This window comes from Symphodus melops (genome assembly GCF_947650265.1).
Source record: "Symphodus melops genome assembly, chromosome: 14".
Classification (NCBI taxonomy): Eukaryota; Metazoa; Chordata; class Actinopteri; order Labriformes; family Labridae; genus Symphodus; species Symphodus melops.
In genome coordinates this window covers 1514424-1535667 of record NC_136704.1, presented here as the reverse complement: position 1 = coordinate 1535667, position 21244 = coordinate 1514424, and the positions used below count along the sequence as shown (strand labels likewise).

At 45.2% G+C, this 21244-nt stretch overlaps 1 protein-coding gene across 5 annotated transcripts; it reads left to right on the top strand.

Annotated features, from left to right (window-relative positions):
- The first annotated feature begins 30 nt into the window (after nucleotides 1–30).
- On the top strand, nucleotides 31–14365 carry rnpc3 (RNA-binding region (RNP1, RRM) containing 3). Of its 5 annotated transcripts, XM_079360780.1 has the most exons (17): nucleotides 31–474; nucleotides 1881–2037; nucleotides 2123–2170; nucleotides 2277–2386; nucleotides 2679–2768; nucleotides 3360–3471; nucleotides 4176–4244; nucleotides 5542–5684; nucleotides 5808–5933; nucleotides 6140–6288; nucleotides 9290–9463; nucleotides 10996–11090; nucleotides 11221–11279; nucleotides 12940–13072; nucleotides 13968–14045; nucleotides 14133–14170; nucleotides 14298–14365. In XM_079360780.1, the coding sequence occupies exons 2-15, from the start codon at nucleotides 1885–1887 to the stop codon at nucleotides 14034–14036; spliced, it is 1530 nt and encodes a 509-aa protein (XP_079216906.1). In that variant the 5' UTR covers nucleotides 31–474; nucleotides 1881–1884; the 3' UTR covers nucleotides 14037–14045; nucleotides 14133–14170; nucleotides 14298–14365. The 5 variants fall into 5 exon arrangements, with proteins under 5 accessions (XP_079216906.1, XP_079216907.1, XP_079216905.1 ...); XM_079360781.1 differs by lacking the exon at nucleotides 14133–14170; XM_079360779.1 differs by having other exon boundaries at nucleotides 14133–14365.
- The last annotated feature ends 6879 nt before the right edge of the window (nucleotides 14366–21244 follow it).

The following is a 21244-nucleotide window of genomic DNA, read 5'->3' as shown; positions in this document are numbered from 1 at the left end:
TTTAGTATAATTTCCTGACCAGGTTCTGTATTGTTGACTTTCCTTTAGTCTGCCGTTTATTGGACACCTTTGCATTTTCCTGGATTAACGTATACTGAACCTTTTTCTGATTACATGGACTTCTTTTCTGCTCCAGTGTATTGATAGTTGTGCACCTCTCATGGTTGAGTGTGACATGTCTTTTGTTCAATAAAATCTGAATGAGAGCGTTGTAGATTAAAAGTTGTATTTTTTCTACTTCTTTTCATTTAAGTTTGAGTTTAATTGTTTGATTTGCTGGATGAAGAAATTCAGATTAAAGTAAACAAAGAAAAGTCATGCAATAAAACGTGTACATGTTTTTATACGTATACTCAGACGCGTCTTCCGGTCCAGCAGGTGGCGCTAATTCTCGTTGCGTCTGCTTATTGGCCAAAACCACCGTCGGAGAAGAAAGAAGCGGAAGTGGATCTGTTTACATGCTGCTTCGAGCAGGTATGGGATGACTTTTCCTTTAAATGAAGCTGTTTTATATCTACCTATAAATGTTAGACACTGGAGTTAAATCTTAAAGGGAGAGAGTAACGGAGAGCGGGAAGCTAAAATGTAAATTAAAGTTTAAAAATGTATTAAAAAAGGTGTTAGCGCGGAGCTAGCTAACGGAGCTAATCAAGATTTATATTTATAAGAGCCTGAATTCTTTATATCTGTTTAAATATAGAAACAAAATAATATTTAAATTATTTCTGTAACTCTTTAACGTGAAGAGACGCAGTAAATAGTAACCATAGGGTTTTTATTTAACCTTTATTTAAACAGTTCCCGTTGACAGCAAGAACCTCTTTTCAAAGGAGACCAGAGACATAAAAACATTAAATATTATAATAATATTATTACGAAATATTGAACCATCTATGAGTCAGACATCCTGGAAAATCTGCTTTCCAAGGAGGTCCTTGAAGGAGTTTAAAGACCTTTACCTTCTGTTTGAGACATGAAGAGTCCTGAAATCAAGAATAATAAATAAAATAATATATAATACTGTCTGCATGATAGAAACAGAGGAAGCAGACCAGACTTGCTTTATTAGCATATTAAAGGATTTGTCCAATCTGGTGATAAATTCCTCATCAATAGATTTCTTCATAAAAGTGTCTTATAACATTTAAATCCAACTCCTGGAGGAAAATCTGAGACAGCGGCTCAAAGTCAGGGTACCTGGAAACTGATTAGTGAAACCTGAACCTTTGCTTCAGGTCGGTTGTGATGGGTCGAAGGAAGGAAAGAAAGGATCAAATCCAGTCCTTTGTGAAAACATGACCACGCCCACTTTCCCAGTAGCTTTATGTTGATTTTAATATCTTGAATACTAGTTAAAAACTATACTGCACCACATTGGCAAGTGTCTCAGGGGTCCAGGTCTGAGTCTGCTCCTCTACTGTTCTTAAAGGGGGGGGACTGGGACCCCCTGGGGGCTCGGGAGACGCTGAGAGGGGGGTTGCCAGATGCTTTACATCAACAAATACAAAAGTTGAATGATCTAAAATTGCATATTTTACCCATTATGGTGTAAAAACTTTTATTTTAAAAACTACACTGGTAAAGTCACATTTATTTTTACGGTCGGTGAAACAGTGTAGAAAGAAGAGCACGCCATCCAACCTGAGAGTACAGCTCAGAGACATGCGTGTTCAGAAGAGCCAAGAAACATCAAAATAAAAACACCTTGTTTGAACTCGTATTTTAGCAGAGAATCACTCCCATGATTCCCCGTCAGCCGCAATGTTGTCTTTTGTTTTGATTGAGCGCCCCCTGGTGGCAAATATTACATGTCTTTTTGATTTTTTTGCCCGTTCTGAGTCGTGTTTTGTTATCGGTGTTGTCCCGTCTCCTGCTCGCAGAGAAATGGAGAAGAATGACGAGCAGGTCCAAACTAACAGCGGCAAAACGCTGCTCGTCCGCCATTTACCAGCTGAGCTCACCAAGGAGGAGAAGGAAGACCTCCTGAAGTATTTTGGTGCTGACTCAGTGCGGGTCTGCTCAAACGCAGGTCGATTGGTAGGTCGCTCATATCCAGTGACATCTTTCCTTAAAATGATCTTCCTCTGCCGTCCGGCCTTAACGGGTTTTTCTCTCGCTACAGAAACATGCAGCCTTTGCGAGCTTTAAAAGCGAGAAGTCTGCAGCGAAGGTGAGTAATCTTCAGCGTGTGTGTAATAAAATATAAATGATAAAAGGAGGTCTTGCAGCCATGGGTTGATCCTAACCTTCCCTGCATGCTGTCTCGTCTGCTTCAGGCGCTCAGCAGGCTCCATCAGTTAGAGGTTCTCGATCGGACGCTTGTAGTCGAGATCGCTAAAGGACAGGATCACGTGACCGTGCTGAAGGACCCACCTGTGTCGAGCAGGTAAGTCACGATGTGTTTCAGCTGATGCTTTTGCAGACGAGCCTCGTTAATGAGCGTCCGTGCAGGATGCGCACACGGCGAGTACAGAGAGAAGGCAGCTCATTGGTCGTTAACCTCATGTTCACTTTGGACATCTGAGAGTTTGAAAAAAGGATCAAACAAGCTTTGAACAGAAACGTGTGGGCAGTGCTGAAGTCAAACGGACTGGTTCTCATGGTGGTCACATCTAAATAAGAACCGTCAGCATGTAAACAATCAGAAACGTCATTACTTCTGTTTTCTGTTTCCACAGCGGTAAAAATATCAAAGCGGAGCAGCAGAAACAAGAAGCCAAAGTGCCAAATATTCCTCTTATAGAGAGCGGCGTGGCTCCTGACCTCGGGTAAGTGTAAAGACTCGTACGTGCTGTTACACCTGGTGAAGGTGGAGCGGCTGACAGGAGACCTGGATGTGAGAGCTGGAGTCCAATTAGACGTCGGGGCGTGTGTCGAGGTCTGACAGGCCGTCTTGGTGAAACCAGCTGGTTTATGATGCTTCTCGCTCCGACACTGACGGGGAAGTTCTCACTTCCTGATGTGATAGACTCCAGCAGCCCTTCAGGAGCCTGTTCAGACGCTGCCTGTGCTGGGATGAATCCGGGCTTTGAACTCAGAGGAGCTGCATGTGTGAACAGAGCAGGAGGAATTATGTGTGTTTGTGTGAAAACGGCTCGGTACCAAACCAGCTGTGGACCAAATCTGCTAGCTGGAGAGGTGCAAGTTCACAGACAGAGCACTGCCGAGATGCTCTTGAGCAATGCAGTGATTTAAAAAATAAACACCGCTCTGTTCATGAGCGTGTCTCCATTAATCTGACATATTCTCTCTCTCTCTCGCTCTCTCTCTCTTTCCCTCTCTCTCTCTCTCTCTCTCTCGCTCTCTCTCTCTCTCCCCCCCCCCCTCCCTCTCTCTCTCTCTCTCTCTCTCCCCTACAGGCTGAAGTTCCCGTCCAGTCCCTCTCTGAAATATTTATATCCTCCTCCTTCGAACGGCGTCCTGGCAAATATAACACATGCTCTCATCAGTGTGCCAAAGTTTTATGTTCAAGTGAGTGAATTCTGCTTCTCCTTAGATCATGTGTTTATCTAAGCTAGCTGCCTGTGTGTGTCCCTGTATCACCTCCTGTGTGTGTGTGTGTGTGTGTGTGTGTGTGTGTGTGTGTGTGTGTGTGTGTGTGTGTGTGTGTGTGTGTGTGTGTGTGTGTGTGTGTGTGTGTGTGTGTGTGTGTGTGTGTGTGTGTGTGTGTGTGTGTGTGTGTGTGTGTGTGTCTCTCATCTCGCCTTTAGATCCACGTCATAAAAACAGAAATATGAATGTAGAAAAAATGTCCCAGAGGTGTTTGAACTGCATCCAACCTCTTAAAGATCAAACAGCAAACATTTGCCTTTTAAATTTCAATTTGGGGAGCAAGTATTAATAATAAACTGTAAGTGGGAGGCATGAGTTATGAGTTTAACATTTCCCTGGGAGCTGTGCAGCGCTGCTATTTCCAGCGTTGGCGTCTTGGTGGTGCTGGAGCGCCGCAGAGAGAGGTCGTCCTCACGCTCAGCGTCACTGCTGCTATCTCACTCCAGCCCCAGTCTCACCTTGATCCCAGTATTTTAAGTGAAGATGCAGAAAGCCTTGCCATCTGTTTTGCATATGGAGCCTGAGTTCCAGGCAGTTTATTTATACGAGCTGCTCCCACGCAGCTCCGAGGAGGAATCTGGAGAGACATCTCTGTACTAATGCTCATGTCTTCATTTACACAGGTACTCCATCTGATGAACAAGATGAATCTACCATGTCCGTTTGGCCCCGTCACTGCCAGACCCCCCCTGGTGAGCTCACTGCTGGCTTCACACCTTCTTTTTTTTTTTTTTAAAGATGTATTTTTGGCCTTTATGCCTTTTATTATAGAGAGGAAAGTGGATAGAGGCGGAAATCAGGGAGAGACATGCGGGAAATGAGCCACAGGCCGGACGGGAACCCGGGCAGCCCGCGCAAGGACTGAGCCTCGATACATGGGCCACGCGCTACCGCTGCGCCACCAGCGCGCCCCGGCTTCACACCTTTTTAAAGGATTTAGATACCAGTTAATAGATTTTTTTTTCAGGCTTATTCTGGACAGTTCAGATCCAAAATAAAATGTTAGCAGCTTAAAATAAACAGAAACATAGAAAGTATAACTCTTTGTTCCCGATCCTACAGTGGATGCTCACACAAGTCAGCATGTGGTGGACACTGTAGCTTCAGTGTTTAGCCAGCTCTGCATGTGGTGGACACTGTAGCTTCAGTGTTTAGCCAGCTCTGCATGTGGTGGACACTGTAGCTTCAGTGTTTAGCCAGCTCTGCATGTGGTGGACACTGTAGCTTCAGTGTTTAGCCAGCTCTGCATGTGGTGGACACTGTAGCTTCAGTGTTTAGCCAGCTCTGCATGGGTCTGTAAAGCTTTCTGCGTTCTAACCTCTCTCCATGTTTCATCTCCAACATTGATCCTAGTTTGAGCAGCTTTCTGCTGCTGGAGCTTATTAGAAACATGCAGAGGCTTTTTAGCTCGGGTACAATCACTTCTATCTGAAGCAGTTCCACTGCCCGCTTCCATCGCTGCAACACCTGTTCACCTGATAACTGCTCTCATATCTGGCAAACCCAGGGGCGTCCAAAACGGCCTTCAAAGCCCCGCCTACCTTCTCTGGTCCAATCAGATCCAGAGCATTCAGGAGCAGAATCTAAAGTTAGAAGGAGGACATACTGGCTGCTGCATTGTTGTCAGAGAAGCTTCAACACAGCAGGTTTCCTTCATGATCGCACAGGAAGAGAGCAGCTCTCTGATTGGTGCGTGTAGTTAAATCAGGCTGGTATGTTGAGCTGCAGGAGAAATGGTGTAAAATGTAAAGTGAAGAAAGTGGGCTGCTCCCTCAGCGATCAGCAGCTTATTGATTTAGTTTTCATGCTCATTACCTCAAACTGCTCTCCTGTGCCTCCAGAAAAATGAAGCCTTTTACTTTAATCATCCAGTGCAGAAATGTGAGTGGGGTTATAAATAAAAGTACGAGAACACTATTCCCTCACATGCATGTATGTAAGGAAAAGCCCTGAGATGTAGTTCTCAAGGTCCACTGTTGTTTTCTGCAGTACGAGTTCCTGCCGCCAGCCCCGCCCATGCCCATGCCCCCCCCTTTCCCACCTGACTTCCCTCCTTTACCTGAGGAGGAGATGGAACTGTCCAGTGAGGAGGAATCAGAGTATGAGAGTGAGGACGACGAGGACAAGGAGAGGTGAGGAACGCCACGTCAACTGATCCGTACCAGTCAATTGGAGGATTTCATACATGTGTCAGATGCACTTTACTGAGGCAGATGTTTCTCTCCCCCTTCATCCCCGTGCTTGCTTTATTTCAGGATTGTTCGTCTGATGGGTCTGGTCAACCAAGCGTGCAAGAGACCCCTGAGACCAAAAACCGCTTCAAAGAGAAAGAAACCCCGGATCAAGGATCTGCTCTATGCTCCCAAACCAGACTCTCAGAGGTACGGCGAGCCGCTCATGCATGCAGCGTCCTCACGCACGGCTCGTCCACACATTCATCACAGGCAGCGAAGACAGAAACCCTCCAGACAATAAGTCCTCCTCATAAACACAGAGACTCCCTTAACTCTGTTACCTATAAATACACACACCCCTGAGCATGCTGGGAAATATCTGTACTGGACCTTTACTGTTTGTCTGTCCTCAGTGCTCCCGTGCTGCAGCCCTCCGACGTGTTCGAGCAGCCTCAGCCCGCCGGGCCCAAGAAAATCGAGTTCCACATTTCGGTTCCTGAGGTGGCAGCCATGATGGAGGGAAGTGGGCGGGGTCAGCCCGATGATGGCGGCAAAGGTAAAGGTCTCTGCCGTCACATTTCTACCTGACTTGTTCCCTCCAGGAGTTTTCCTTATTTTGCGATTGTTCCTCAGTTCACTGATCTTTTCCTCAGCGTCCATCGAAATACTCCAAACGCCAAATCGACTGACAGACTGAATATGAAATGAACAGTTGTAGAAGGGAAAGTTCCAGAGTCGGCTCTGATAAAAGAAGAAGGTTGTTTTCAGCACACTTCATAATTTTGTTTTCTGCAGGATATTAAACGTGTATTCTAACAGGTAAAAGTATTCTAACAGGTGTGTATGGATCTTCTGTGGGATGACTCACAGTTATCTGTTAATGGTTAAAGGCAGCTTGGAAAGCAGTGATGCTAAAGCATGTCAGGCTCAGAGATGAAGAAAGACATGAAAAGCTTGCTGATAAAATCAGAGAGATGTGGTAGAAGTCAGTGTGTTACACAGCTGTGAGTCAGTGTGTTACACAGCTGTGAGTCAGTGTGTTACACAGCTGTGTGTCAGTGTGTTACACAGCTGTGTGTCAGTGTGTTACACAGCTGTGTGTCAGTGTGTTACACAGCTGTGAGTCAGAGTGTTACACAGCTGTGAGTCAGTGTGTTACACAGCTGTGAGTCAGTGTGTTACACAGCTGTGAGTCAGTGTGTTACACAGCTGTGTGTCAGTGTGTTACACAGCTGTGTGTCACTGTGTTACACAGCTGTGAGTCAGTCAGTGTTACACAGCTGTGAGTCAGTGTTACACAGCTGTGAGTCAGTGTGTTACACAGCTGTGAGTCAGTGTGTTACACAGCTGTGAGTCAGTGTTACACAGCTGTGAGTCAGTGTGTTACACAGCTGTGAGTCAGTGTGTTACACAGCTGTGAGTCAGTGTTACACAGCTGTGAGTCAGTGTGTTACACAGCTGTGAGTCAGTGTGTTACACAGCTGTGTGTCAGAGTGTTACACAGCTGTGAGTCAGTGTGTTACACAGCTGTGAGTCAGTGTGTTACACAGCTGTGAGTCAGTGTTACACAGCTGTGAGTCAGTGTTACACAGCTGTGAGTCAGTGTGTTACACAGCTGTGTGTCAGTGTGTTACACAGCTGTGAGTCAGTGTTACACAGCTGTGAGTCAGTGTGTTACACAGCTGTGAGTCAGTGTGTTACACAGCTGTGAATCAGTGTGTTACACAGCTGTGTGTCAGAGTGTTACACAGGTGTGTGTCAGTGTGTTACACAGCTGTGAGTCAGAGTGTTACACAGCTGTGAGTCAGTGTTACACAGCTGTGAGTCAGTGTGTTACACAGCTGTGAGTCAGTGTTACACAGGTGTGAGTCAGTGTGTTACACAGCTGTGAGTCAGTGTGTTACACAGCTGTGAGTCAGTGTGTTACACAGCTGTGTGTCAGTGTGTTACACAGCTGTGAGTCAGTGTGTTACACAGCTGTGTGTCAGTGTGTTACACAGCTGTGTGTCAGTGTGTTACACAGCTGTGTGTCAGTGTGTTACACAGCTGTGTGTCAGTGTGTTACACAGCTGTGTGTCAGTGTGTTACACAGCTGTGAGTCAGTGTTACACAGGTGTGAGTCAGTGTTACACAGGTGTGAGTCAGTGTTACACAGGTGTGAGTCACTGCAGAGACTCTGACAGAAACAGTATTTTCCTTATCTCACCTCTCTCTCTCTTCAACTTCCTGACGAGTAAAATAGATCTCAAAGTCAAACACAGAAGCTTTCCTAAAGGCAGAAGAAAGATAAACTATGACAGGTGGCTTCTCTGGATTAGTCTTGTTTTGCAGGGGAGGGAGGGAGATCCGATAAACAAGCCATTTAAATGAAAAAGGGGGACGAGGTGGGGGACAGATAAGAGGGAGGATGGTGATCTAGTTCTCCACGAGTGTATCAGGAAAGCTCCTGAACACTTCTTCTCCAGTGCACACAAACACAAACACACACACACACACACACACACACACACACACACACACACACACACACCTCATGACAAGCTTTTCTTCCTCCTCGGATTTTAACTGGCTCACTGCTCTTAGTAATTCCATCTTGTGTGTGTGTGTGTGTGTGTGTGTGTATGTGTATGTGTGTGTGTGTGTGTGTGTGTGTGTGTGTGTGTGTGTGTGTGTGTGTGTGTGTGTGTGTGTGTGTCTTTATTTAACATGGTCTGAGGGTGTTCACACCTCGTCCTCCTTCAGTTTCTGCTTGAAGACAAACACTTGTAAACCCGCGGCCTCAGAACTCCTGTAGATTCAGCTGCAGCAGAGTCCTGCTTCTATTCAAAGTCAGTCTCTAGAAGTGCTTTTTGTCCCTGACAGGCTCCTGTTGTTACTCTGTGTGACCATGAGGATTTCTTACAGTCAGAAAATGCTCCAGAAGAACACTGAACCTTCCCTGTTTCCCGCCTAACGCTCGCAGACTGAAGCTAACGCCTCTGTTGCTGAACGCTAATAGTGCGATAACCTTCCCCAAAGGTTCGGGTTTTCAGGGGACTATAACATCTTTCAGTGGACGCACTTTGAGTGGGTCCTGAGAGATAGTCATTCAGCCTGTCATGTAAAAATGTCCAAATGTTTTCATCGTGTTTCGATCCTGAAAATTGAAAAAATACCATCACGAACTTTTAAACGACAAACTTCCTTTTGTATGAAAGCCTGTTAACGACATCTTTATTTATTCCCATGTCATATCCAGGAGCATGATTTTAAACGTGTTGGACCGGGAGAAGTTGCTTCTGCTCTCCCATCTTGAGTTTGTTTGTTTTGCTGAGGAGGATAAACAGCGTGGAAGCGATTATTTTACCATCTGCTTTAGTTAGACACTTTGAAGACCTCCATCTGTATTTGTTCTGAAGGGACGGGGAGGGCTTTCTTCCTGTTTTCTAACCCAAATCAAATCAGCATTTTCAGCTCAGTAGCACAAGATATGAAATACTTCAGCTCCTTCCATTGTCAACGTTTTCAGCACTTGATAATCAGATTTTAAGATGGCGCCCTGAACGTGCTCTGTGCTCCTGCAGGCGGGGACGAGACAGACGTCGGTCAGGAGGGGACGGAGGCCGAGGGCTTTGGGAAGCTTTATCCCACCGCCCCGACGTCACAGCAGCAGGAGGAGCAGAGCGACGAGGAGCACGACCTGGCGTCAGACATCATCTCCAGGAAGGAGCTGGAGAAAGGGCGGCTGTCGAGAGACGGTAAACTTCACGCTTCTTCGGTTTCAGGATGTAACACTGGTACAGCGTTTAGATGAGACAGCGTCCTGAACAGCTGACATACAGGACACATGCTGCAGACAGACTCCTGCACTGTCCACATTTCACCAACACGCTGGCTGGTTTCCATTTACTCCAAACATGAGCACATGAAAGTTAGTGCCAGACTGAGGCATCCCTCGACAGTTTTATTCTTCGTGTCACACGAGTGGTGAAGACAGCTTTCTCTTTGAGATGCGTGTTAGAAAGAGTTTGGCACTTATTGTGAGCATCATGGCAGAAAACGTTCCAACTGCAGGAAAGCCAATTCTCTTGAAGGAAGTGGAGCTTTGGCTGAAAAGTTTTCACATCAGCGTAACTTTGCTAAGATTTAAATCGTGCCAACACGATGCAGATTGAGGAGCGAGGCAGGGAAAGCAGGTTGTCATGGAAACGTGGTAATTAGCTGCTTCCAGTTTGTCGTTTGTTTGTTTTTATGTCCCCTTGATTTAACCAGGAGAGACAAAAAAACTGATTGATATTAAGAATGTCTTTGTCCAGAGTGTCCTGGACAAAACAAGCAGCAACGTTCTTTGAGCTTCTCGTTTCAAAGGTGCAGAAATCTAAAACCTGCAGTCGTTCTCAGGACCAGCAGGGGGCAGCTCGACTCTCCGATTACGTAGTCTGTGATAACATCTCGCATCTTCTCTTCTTTAATACAGCGTGAGCGCCACGTTTACCGTCAAATAGATCACACAGAATCTGTAACTCTGACCCCTAGTGTTTAAAATGGGTACTGCAGTCAGACACTGTAGCTTCAGTGTTTAGCCAGCTCTGCATGTGGTGGACACTGTAGCTTCAGTGTTTAGCCAGCTCTGCATGTGGTGGACACTGTAGCTTCAGTGTTTAGCCAGCTCTGCATGTGGTGGACACTGTAGCTTCAGTGTTTAGCCAGCTCTGCATGTGGTGGACACTGTAGCTTCAGTGTTTAGCCAGCTCTGCATGTGGTGGACACTGTAGCTTCAGTGTTTAGCCAGCTCTGCATGTGTTGGACACTGTAGCTTCAGTGTTTAGCCAGCTCTGCATGTGGTGGACACTGTAGCTTCAGTGTTTAGCCAGCTCTGCATGGGTCTGTAAAGCGTTCTGCGTTCTAACCTCTCTCCATGTTTCAAAAGCATCTCCAACATTGATCCTAGTTTGATCAGACGACATTCAGCTGCTTCCACTCGAAGCCATGAAATAAAAACAGATCCAAACATGAACAGAAAGATCAGAGCAAAGCAAGACACACGAGCCATAGCACAAGGTGAGAGCAGCTGAAGACTTGTTCCTTCCACTGACTCTCAGGTTTGTGTTTAAATGGAGGACACGGCAGCTGCAGGGAAATATCAAGTGTTTCCTCTGGAGGATCTCCGAGCCGCTCTCGGTTCTTCAGTCCACTCTGACTCTGAATCTTTCTTTAAAAAAAGCTCTGTGACGCTTTGTACCTGTTTTTGAAATAAAAAAACGTTTCCTTCTTCTCTCTTTTCCAACAGAGATAAAAAGGATGTCTGTGTATAAAAATTATGAACCCGGAGAGCCGACCTGCAGACTGTACGTGAAGAACATCGCCAAACAAGCAGGGGAGAAAGTGCGTGCACTTCAAGCTCTTTTTTTTACAGCTTCATCATCCAGTGAAAAATTCAGTGTCATTGATTGCTTCTTGTGCATCTTCTGCAGAAAATGAATCATTGCTTTGTTGTCCTTCATGTCTCCCCCAGGACCTGAAATACATCTACGGGCGATACATCAACCCGTCGTCAGAGGAGGAGAGGAACATGTATGTGCACGTCATCCTGACTCCCTGTCAGGAGCTCATTATTGTTTCATGTTGTGATAGTAGAGACGGGGGGGGGGGGGGGGGGGGGGGGGGGGGGGGGGGGTAGTCACAGGTCAGACCCCAACGCGGGCTGCTGTGAAGGCTGCAGCCTCCATACGTTGGCGCCCCGTCAGGAGCTGTTTTTGACTCCAGTAATTTGTCCCTTTCCCTCGAGAGTTATTCTGCGATTCGTGCTGACTGAGACCTGTGATATTAATAAGAATCTAACCGGACGCAGGGACCACCAGGGACACTTTAAGTTTGTGCATCAGCACAAGCTGAAATGAATATTCGACCTGAGTCATCAGACCAGGGACAGACTCTGAACGCAGACTGCAGGAAAAGTTAGAAGCCAGAGTCACAAAGATCAGAAGCACCACAGGCCATACTGTTCATCGGCATCCTCAGACGTCCCAGCATGCATTTCACTGACAGTTTACCTGTGCTCATCACAGACGTGCTATACAGTAAAAACTGGCTGCTGTGGACGGGGCGTGTTGAGCGCAGCGCTCTGATGGAGCGTGTGGGCGCAGATTAGTCATGTGGTCACCGGACTTCCTGACCGGCTGAAAAGGAAGATAGGGCTTTACCTTCCCAAAGGGTCTCCAGGGCCCGATCTCACACGCACACACACACACACACACACACACACACACACACACACACACACACACACACACACGCTGTCCGCAGGTACGGCGCTCTCTTCTGATCTGCAACGTGCATTTTTATAGCTTTATTTTTTTTTGTGCGCACATTAAAGTTTAAAGGTGTTTTAAACTTTTCAGCTGCAGACAGCGTTCTTCAAAGCAGCCAATCAAATCAAGCAGGAGGATTTCCCCCCTCGCGTCGGAGCAGAGTTTAACGGAGAGAGCTCTGTTAGCTAAAGACCTCGCTGCTCCCAGCGTGTTTGGAGCAGCACCTGACCCCCGAGCTGCTCATCACACCTGAAGTGTAAAATCACACCTGTGTGTTTGACAGGGCGGAGCTAAGAACACGCCCGCACACACGAGCGAGGGACGGTTCATAAGCTGCAGGAAAGTGAAGTATTGTTCCGTCCCGTCAGACGCTGACGTCTTCTCTGAAATGTCAGAAGAGCCATCTATCTGTGTTTGTGTTGGTTTGACATCACAGTCTTTAAGTATAGGTCAACATGGCGGCTTGAGAGAAGCATTTATGAGCAGAGCTTGAGTTATGAGTTCAGACTTGTTGTCTGACAAGAAGAAGAGAAAACACAGATCATGTTGAGTCCAATCAGCCGTATCAGAGAAGAAAACAGAGGAGCGTGGCCTCTTTGTGAAGACTCGAGCAGCAACACCAAATGACTGATTCTCAAATATCCATGAAAAAAAACCGAGAAATGCACTGTTAAAAATATCTGGATAATTGGACTGATGTGTTTTGTCACACAGCGTGGGAGGAACTAATTTAATAAAATAACTATTTAAAACGAAATACAACATCGTCCTCTCCCTCTCTCTCTTCCCCAAGCTTCCTGCACAATCCTTTCAAAGTAAAAGACAGAAGGTGTGAACAGCCTGGGTGTAATGTTGGCTCTGCTCAGACTCCAGCCCGGCCTGGTTCTGGTTCTGACAGCTGACCCTGTTTGCTTTCTCCTCAGGTTTGACGTTGTGCTAATGAAGGAGGGCCGGATGAAAGGACAGGCCTTCGTGGGACTCCCCAGTGAGCGGAGTGCAGAGAAAGCCCTGCGGGAAACCAACGGCTACGTCCTGTTTGACAAACCCCTCGTGGTGGTATCCTTTAATCCCCGACAGACACATGTTACCTGTTATTACACACACACACGCACACGCACACACACACACACACATGCAAATCATATTACAGGAACGCTTGTTTGCAAATATAGCAGAGGCTTGAAAAGCTCCACCCACTCCTCCTGATAGTTGCTCCTCCTCCTTTTCAACCTGTCTGATGGAACATGGTTCGTCCTGTGACGGCGTGTTAATGCAGGACCATGTGACCTCGTAGCTCTGGTTTGGACGGCGTGTTAGTGTTGGAGCTCTTGTCTCAGCGTGCTCATGAGCTCTGATCAGGTTTATAAACTCGAACAGAAGGTGGAGTGAAGCTTCCTCCTGGTGCTTTTTAAAGCCTTCAGCCAATCCCAGCTCAGATTCACTGTCATGATTCTTTCAGTGCTGGCCTCAGACTGCATGATGAAACCTCTTTGAAGTTCAGTCTGTGCTCAACCTGAGGAGATCCAGACACCCTGCTCCTCCACTTTCTGTCCGTCTGGCTTTTCTCTTAAATGACACTCAGAAGGAGGCCAGCTGTCTGAAGCCTGTGGCGTTCAGGTTCTGCTGCCATGACAGGAGGAGGAGGAGGAGGAGGAGGTACGGTGTGAATGTGATTTAAATGTTCAGACTGAAGCTGACTTCACTCTGTGTCCTCTTTTTAAACTCTTCACTTTCATGTTCATCAACATGATGTGAAAACATGCCCTGACACCCGCGGCCTGTCGGGGATCAAACCAGCAACCTTTAGCGAAGGTGGAAGGAACAAACCTTTTAGGGAAATTTAAAGATCCTGCGTGAAGAAGAAGAAGAAGAAGCTGCTTGCTGAGTGAATTTGAACCTTTGACCTGTTTGAATCTTTCACCGTGTGCAGTCCTTAACTGTAACTCTGCAGCAGTTTGCCAGATCTGCACGACCCAAACCGGACAGCACAGAACCCAAGAGAGGAGCCAAACAACGATGAGCTCTGCAGGTGAGCCAGCCGGGACCGCACTGTGACCTCTGACCTCTGCGCGTGTACTGAACCTTCTTCTCACCTCTGTGTTTACACCTGCTGTAGTTGAGCTGCAGAGGCCTTGAGGCCCAGCAGAGCCATGTGTATCCTTAAAGGGGAATATCCTTTTGGAAAGTTAAAGATGTGAAGTGATCCTTCATGAACTGTAGACCACGTGACCTCTCTGAACTCTCTGCCCCGCCTCTTTCTTCTTCTTTCACTGACTTTCAGGTGACGGGTCCAGAAGTCGTCGTCGTCTTCATTTATTACTCAATAAAACAGATTTTTTATTGAACTGACTTCAGACGTCTTTTCTTCCCATGGCTGCCTCAAACACTGGCGTCAGACGAGCAGGATCAGGAAGTCCTGACAGGAGAGGGCGTGTGCGCTCTGATTGGCGAGCTGTCAGCGGCTAACGAAGAGAGCAGCTCCGCTCAGAGCGCCCTCTACAGCATGCAAGCAGTTTAAGCACCGTGTTCATCACGTTGCTGCAGCCTCTGTGATTCTTTGACAAAGTGTTGATCAGTTTGTCTTCCAGGTGGGGAATATTGGATTATAAAACCAGATACCTTCAAACGTGAAATAGGTAATGAATAAACCTACATGAGTTGAGTCCAGGGTTGTTCAGAGTCCATTTGATTCCTGGAAGAAAAAAGTATTTCATTTCAAGGTCCCGTGAAGATGAATCAAAGGAAGAAACGGCTTTATTTCTAATTTAAAACATTAAAATAAGATAAAAACAAACTCCTCCATCTTCCTCCAACATGTCTGTCTCCAAACCCCCCAATGATGAGAAAAGTCCATCCTCTCTGTCTTCTGTCTGCTCCACTTTACAGAAAATGTGTGCTCAAACATGTTGTTTGGAGATGTTCCCTTCATGACATCACAAAGGGCAGTAGCCCCTCCCCCAGGTGGGTGACCCTCCCACAGCTAGGTGTTTGTTCTGCCCTCTGAGTCTGCCTTCTCACCGTAAACAATAGGACATGGAGCCAGAAAGCAGCGAGGACACCCGAGCCCTTCCAGAGAGGGGGCGTGGTCAGACACAGCTCATTTACATATTTAAAGCTACAGACACAGAAACAGCCTGTTCTGAGCAGGGCTGAAATAGAGGGGTTTATAGACATGATCAGATACAGGATCAGAGTGGATTTACAACAACACACTTCACACACATGATGAAGAGGAGCGAGGACACTGATTTCACCTGAAGAGGAGGAGGAGATCATGTGACGTCTCTTTATAAAGTTTGTATCTGGATCAGACTCACTGTTGTTCTGAACCAGACGTCAACAACAGATCTATTTCTGCTGTTTCAACAAGTGAAGACGTTTGAATGATGTAAAGAAGCTTCGATGGACTCCGGTACGTTTCTGCGGTGTTTTTAGATTTTGAAATATCGTCATTTTGTAAAGTTTTACTTTCACAGTCACACCTGAATATTTAATGACGGTCTAATTGAAGTATATCTGTCGATTTGTTCCTGTTCAGATCTGACAGGAGGAGGGAAGCATCGTGTTCAGTTAGAAACAGTATGCGCTCCCTTCAGTTCCCCTGAACACCCCCCCGTCGCTCCTCGTCCTCGCCTCCTCTCGTGGGACTTCAGTCCGTTGGTTTCCGTTGGTTCTCTCCAGCAGCAGGAACTGTTCCTTGATTCGGAGCTGAGCCTCTCTCTGGTTAACATCCAGAAGTTATCAATCTCCGTGTGCTCATCTGGTTCGACCTGCAGCTCGTACATCAACGCCAGCGTGAGGGAGGAGTTCCCATCTGTGCCCGACTCTGCCCGCCATCTCAACCATGACAAATGTGCCCCCCGCCGTGGAAATATTAGCGAGTTAGCGGGACATTTATCAGCTAACGTTTGAGCAATATGAGCGCTAACCTTTTGTAAGTGGACGCAGATCAAGACGTATGCCTTCGCTGCGTCTGAATCCTGCACAGACCCTGCAGTGGATCCAAGATAATGGTTCTTATTCTGGGTCAGAGACGGCGTGCCGTGTGCAGGACGGCGCCCAGGGAGGGCTGGCTTCATGTGCAGAGGCGTGTGGCGTGTTATCTGGTCACTTTTCATGACTGCATGCTGCCTGTAGGACTTGATAGAATATTAGGCCTTTTTCTGCTTATAATCAAAGTGTTTACTGCAATAAAGTTTCATCACCCGATCCAAAGCAAAGGTTTGATATTTACAGTTTGAATGATGTTCGCTTACATTTATATTATACCAGTTATTTTATCATGTTTTATTCCAGGTTTGTGTGTGTTAATAAAATTGTCTGACTTTTCAGTAAGGTGTTTGTGTGAAGAGGGCTTGCAGAAGTGAATGCACATTCCAACATGCGTTTTTGGCCCTTTAAACTGAATCACTCACCAACTCAAACATAGGTTTAGTTTATGGCCCTGAACAGTTAATCACTCACCCACTTTTATATAGGTTGAGTGAGTCTGGATTCTTAATTACCTAAATTGTCTTCTCCTTAAAAAGAATTAGTTACTAGACTAGATGTCAGGTTGTGATAAGAAACAGGCCAGGCAGGATGTGTCTTCCCCTACAGATGGTGAAAGGATTTGGGAGTAGATGCACCAATGAGAGATGGGGAACCACTCATCCGAAGACGCATAATTTGGAAGTTGCCCCAATCGCAGGAAGGAAACCGCACATTCTTGAATGCATTATTTGGTTAGATATTCTCTGTATAATGTATAAAAGGGTTCAGGGAAAGATAGTCGGGGCTCAGACTTCGTGAACTGATCCAGCATCTGTCTGTTGTCAGGGACGCGTAGTGTTGAACCCAGAGACTCTGTAACTTCTATTCTTGATTCATCGGGTTAATAAACTCTGTTAACCTGAAAGAGACGCCTCCAGTCATTCCTCTCATCCCATCAAAAGAATGCGCAGAGAGATTTGAGGTAATTATTTAGAGGAGTCAGATTTCTATTAACAACATTTAGGAAAAGGATGAAATAGCAACTTTTATCCTTCAATAACTTTTATCCTTCACTTGGTGACCCCGACGATGGGGGATGAGGTTTGACAGAGGACGTAAGTATTGATTAATTTATGAAAATTTTTTGAAATAATGTTTAATTCAAATGTATTAATTTCTTAAGGTAGTAGAATGACTGCATTGCAGTCTATGGTACAACGTCCAGACCTATCCAGACATCGAGAGGCCTCACAAAAACCAAAGGTGAACACAAACCTTTTCCATAAAATTGTGCACATTGGAAAATCTAAATTATCGTTGTCTGGTTTGGGTATAGACGGTGTTAATGTCTAAATTTAGAAAATTGAATCAAGAATACAAGTAAGCGATCGAACAGAAGGCCGTACGAAGAGAAGTCAGGGGCGAGAGACTGACTATGAAACCAGGTGCGAGAGACTGGTTAGAAAATCAGGTGCGAGAGACTGACAAAGAAACCAGGGGCGAGAGACTGGTTAGAAAATCAGGTGCGAGAGACTGACAAAGAAACCAGGGGCGAGAGACTGGTTAGAAAATCAGGTGCGAGAGACTGACAAAGAAACCAGGGGCGAGAGACTGGTTAGAAAGCCAGGGGCGAGAGACTGGTTAGAAAGCCAGGGGCGAGAGACTGGTTAGAAAGCCAGGGGCGAGAGACTGGTTAGAAAGCCAGGGGCGAGAGACTGGTTAGAAAGCCAGGGGCGAGAGACTGGTTAGAAAGCCAGGGGCGAGAGACTGGTTAGAAAGCCAGGGGCGAGAGACTGGTTAGAAAGCCAGGGGCGAGAGACTGGTTAGAAAGCCAGGGGCGAGAGACTGGCTGGGATAAATGTTGGGCTGGGTCTTTTCTTCTGACACTGAATGACAATGTAAAGAAGGCAACAGGTTGAGCGCTGGTTATTTCAGTCGACAGAGAACTGTGTGTGGGATTATTGGGGAGGCGGTGATTCAGCAGAAGTGTATTAAAACTATTTGTGAGTCTGGGATAGAACCCCCAGTCACTGGCCGCAGTTGTCATTAGGACTGCTGTAGAAGCTTGCCAGTGAGGACTCCGAATGGAGCATTGCGTCTATTCATTTTCTGCTGTTCACGTGTATAGTGTTTTCTGTTGTGTGTTAATTTGAACTTAAGTTCTGCTCCTTAAGTACAAATATTTAGAAATATATATTTTTTATTCCATTCATCATAGCTCCTTTTCTCTTTTCTCTCCTGGTTCAGAGAGTGGAAAGGGGAAAGGTAGGGTTTTTTTCTTTTACCCTGTTACCGGTATTTTGAGCAACACCTTTAGCTCTACCTGGTAAACCCGTGAGTAGATGTGTGTGTGTGCTGGAGGAGTTTTTGGATGTGTGTGTGTGAGTGCTGTGCTGAGTAGATGTGTGTGTGTGTGTGTGTGTGTGTGTGTGCTGTTGATGTCTGTTGATGTGTGTGTTTGTGTGCTGTGTGGTAAATCATGTGTGTGAAGGCCTGTGTAATAATTTAGTTTGAGTGTGATTGATGAATAGAATTTTAGTGTTATTAAATAGGCAATAATAGTGGAACATTTACTGAAGGAGAGGGGAAAATCTTTTAAAACTCTTCTAAAAGGTTTAAAACAGATGAACTCTACATTTGCATAGTTAAAAGGAGGAGTTCTTTTTTAACTGTTAGAAGATTCATTTTGGGTTTTGGCTGTTGATTGGAAGAGTGGGGCTCTGGTCTGTGTGCTTGTTGGCTCTGTGCACTGGGTTGATCAGTATCTTTAAAGGAGAGATTAGATAGGGTGTTTTACAGGAGAGAAGAAGGCCCCATCCTTTCTTAACCCATTCAGTATCACCCCACAGTCCTCACTGTTGTTGCTTTGTTTTTATGTAGTTAAATGTGTTCATGTTTTATAGTGTTTTTTCTTGTTGTTATAGAGATATATTATATAGCTAAATTTGAGCATTGATTAATTCAAGGAGCGTAGGAAATGAGGTAGCTGTCGTAGATCACTAGTACTTATTTGCATGCATTGATTATACAAACAACCCATTCTGACTTTGTTTTTTTACATTCTTAAAATAGAAAACCAAAAATTACTTTATTTTGGCCCCATAGCTTAGACAATAATTTAAACTTTGTAATATGTTCACCTTGCTGACATTTCAACTATTTCTAGACTGTTTACGAGTGATGTTTAAAGAATTAGACTGGAAATTTTACTGACATCAATGACAAACTGTACACAAACATGAAGTCAACTTAGATGGTGCTACACTTGTTGGCATGTTCTAAATATAAGGTTGTACTGGGGGGGCATAGCTTTAGTTCAAACAAGCAGTCCTAGTAGCAGGCCTAGCAGAATGAGTAAAAGCAGAACTAGTTGAAATGCTTGGTTTGAATAGTGTATCGCTCCCCAGATGGGAGATACACGTCTTACATCACTTACGCTCACATAAACAACAGCAAACAGCAGATGATAGAGTTAATAAGACTTATAGCTGCACCTCCTAAAGATGCAGCTTCAAGAGGCAGAGGCTACTTTTTGATGCAACCAAATACGCTCCGGTGTTTCATCTAGAGCAACCATATGTACAGCAGCCATATCACTCTTGTGGGAGGAGTACAGGGTACAACTTCAATCTGTACAGGCGTGGTTACAGGGGATATGGTGGACTTGGCTGGGGTGGGTTTGCTCCAGGTCCACAGAATCAAGGACGTTTTTATTGTGGGACACTCGACCACTGGGCCAGACACCGCCCAGGACAGTGGGCTGCTCCGGTCCTCCCTCACAGGGCCCTCAGAAGCAGCAAGCAGCATGGTTCTTATCAGTACTGGACTCCTAATGGACAAGGAGCCACCCAGGTGTGATAGCAGCCTGGTTAAATGTCAAGGGTCATCCAGAGTGCTTTAAGGGAGAGGGTTTGGCAGAGCCCCTCCTCACAATGACTGTTGAATTCATGCAGCTCTGTGGTTGAAACAGGACTGTGTTACTCCACTCTCACTGGTGATGTTTCACAACCTTCAATCTTCATCGCAATGGGTTCCAGTAGTGGAGTTCACGGGTACACCAACGACCATTCCCAGAGACACTTGAAAAAGGGGACATTCTTGCTTTTTACAACTTTTGGGGAAACTTGGTTGCAGTCCATCCAGCCTTTAGTCCCTCCAAAAGACCTGTACCACGTCACTTTAAATTACATTCGTACTCCCAACTTTGTGTATCATGATCCTTTTGAAGCATGTTGTTAACTCTCACTGGTGTATTACCTCTCTCTGTATTCTTATGGGCTCAGAGCGTGTTGTAGCTGCTGTTCATTTGATCTCTAACAAACAGAATGGTTTTAATTCTCAGATTATTTTACTCCATTCTTCTTAGTTGTTTCTGAAAAAGGGGATGATGTTAATGCGGCCCTTTTTCAGAAAAAAGGGGGATATAGACGGGTATTGATGCATAATAATATATATAGTGGCTGTTGTAAAAGCTTTTGTAAAGACAACACATAGTGTGACTTTCTTCATCCTTATCTAAAGCATTCACTGTGACAAATCTCAGACAAACAAAGTTGTAAATAGTTTTGTTCCATTCACACATTATTTACACTTCAGAAAGCATCAACATAGTTGACTAAATGAACCTTTACTCTTCATATCTGTGAAGAACAAGTCCAGAAATATGTCAAACTAAGGGCTAATTTGTCAAATGTATTTATTGCTCTTTTAGAGGTGAGAACGTTTTTTACAGATGTCTGTTGTTTTAGACATCCAGAGAAACTGTACCACTTACCTCTGACTAAACTGGAAATGTAGAAGATTCCCTTCATCACAAGAAGTAAAACTAGATATAGCATTGAAAGCAGCAAAAGGTGACATAGACACTTTAATGATCCTGAAGGAAGAATTTAAAGGTAATAGTGAGTGAAAGAAGGTGAAAGAAAGTAAAAGTGGTTCAGATGAACCTGTTGGTGGATGTGAGGAAGAGAAAGTGCAGAAAGAAGGAATTAAGTAAGTGATTAGAAAGAGTTCAGGAAGTGATGAGACAGATGAGGGTGAAAGAGTTTGAGACAGAGAGATTGAGAGGAGATTTAATGTCTACTTATATTTTGTTTTTGTTAATGGGGTACAAAACAATATGTTTGCAGGATACATCTTTGTAAATATTTTCCTTCAATGAATAAAAAAAAAAAAGAGACTGTAATAAGTAACTTTTACTTACAGTAGATTTTCAATGAGCTAGTTTTTATTTTCTTTTGAGTGCATGTTTAGACT

What these genes read in the sequence shown, in the direction of transcription:
- rnpc3 (XM_079360781.1), top strand. Translation starts at nt 1,885, where the DNA reads ATGGAGAAGAATGACGAGCAGGTCCAAACTAACAGCGGCAAAACGCTG. An exon ending in GCGAGAAGTCTGCAGCGAAG is followed by an intron (nt 2,171 to 2,276) that starts GTGAGTAATCTT and finishes CGTCTGCTTCAG; the next exon opens with GCGCTCAGCAGGCTCCATCA. An exon ending in TTGACAAACCCCTCGTGGTG is followed by an intron (nt 13,073 to 13,967) that starts GTATCCTTTAAT and finishes GTAACTCTGCAG; the next exon opens with CAGTTTGCCAGATCTGCACG.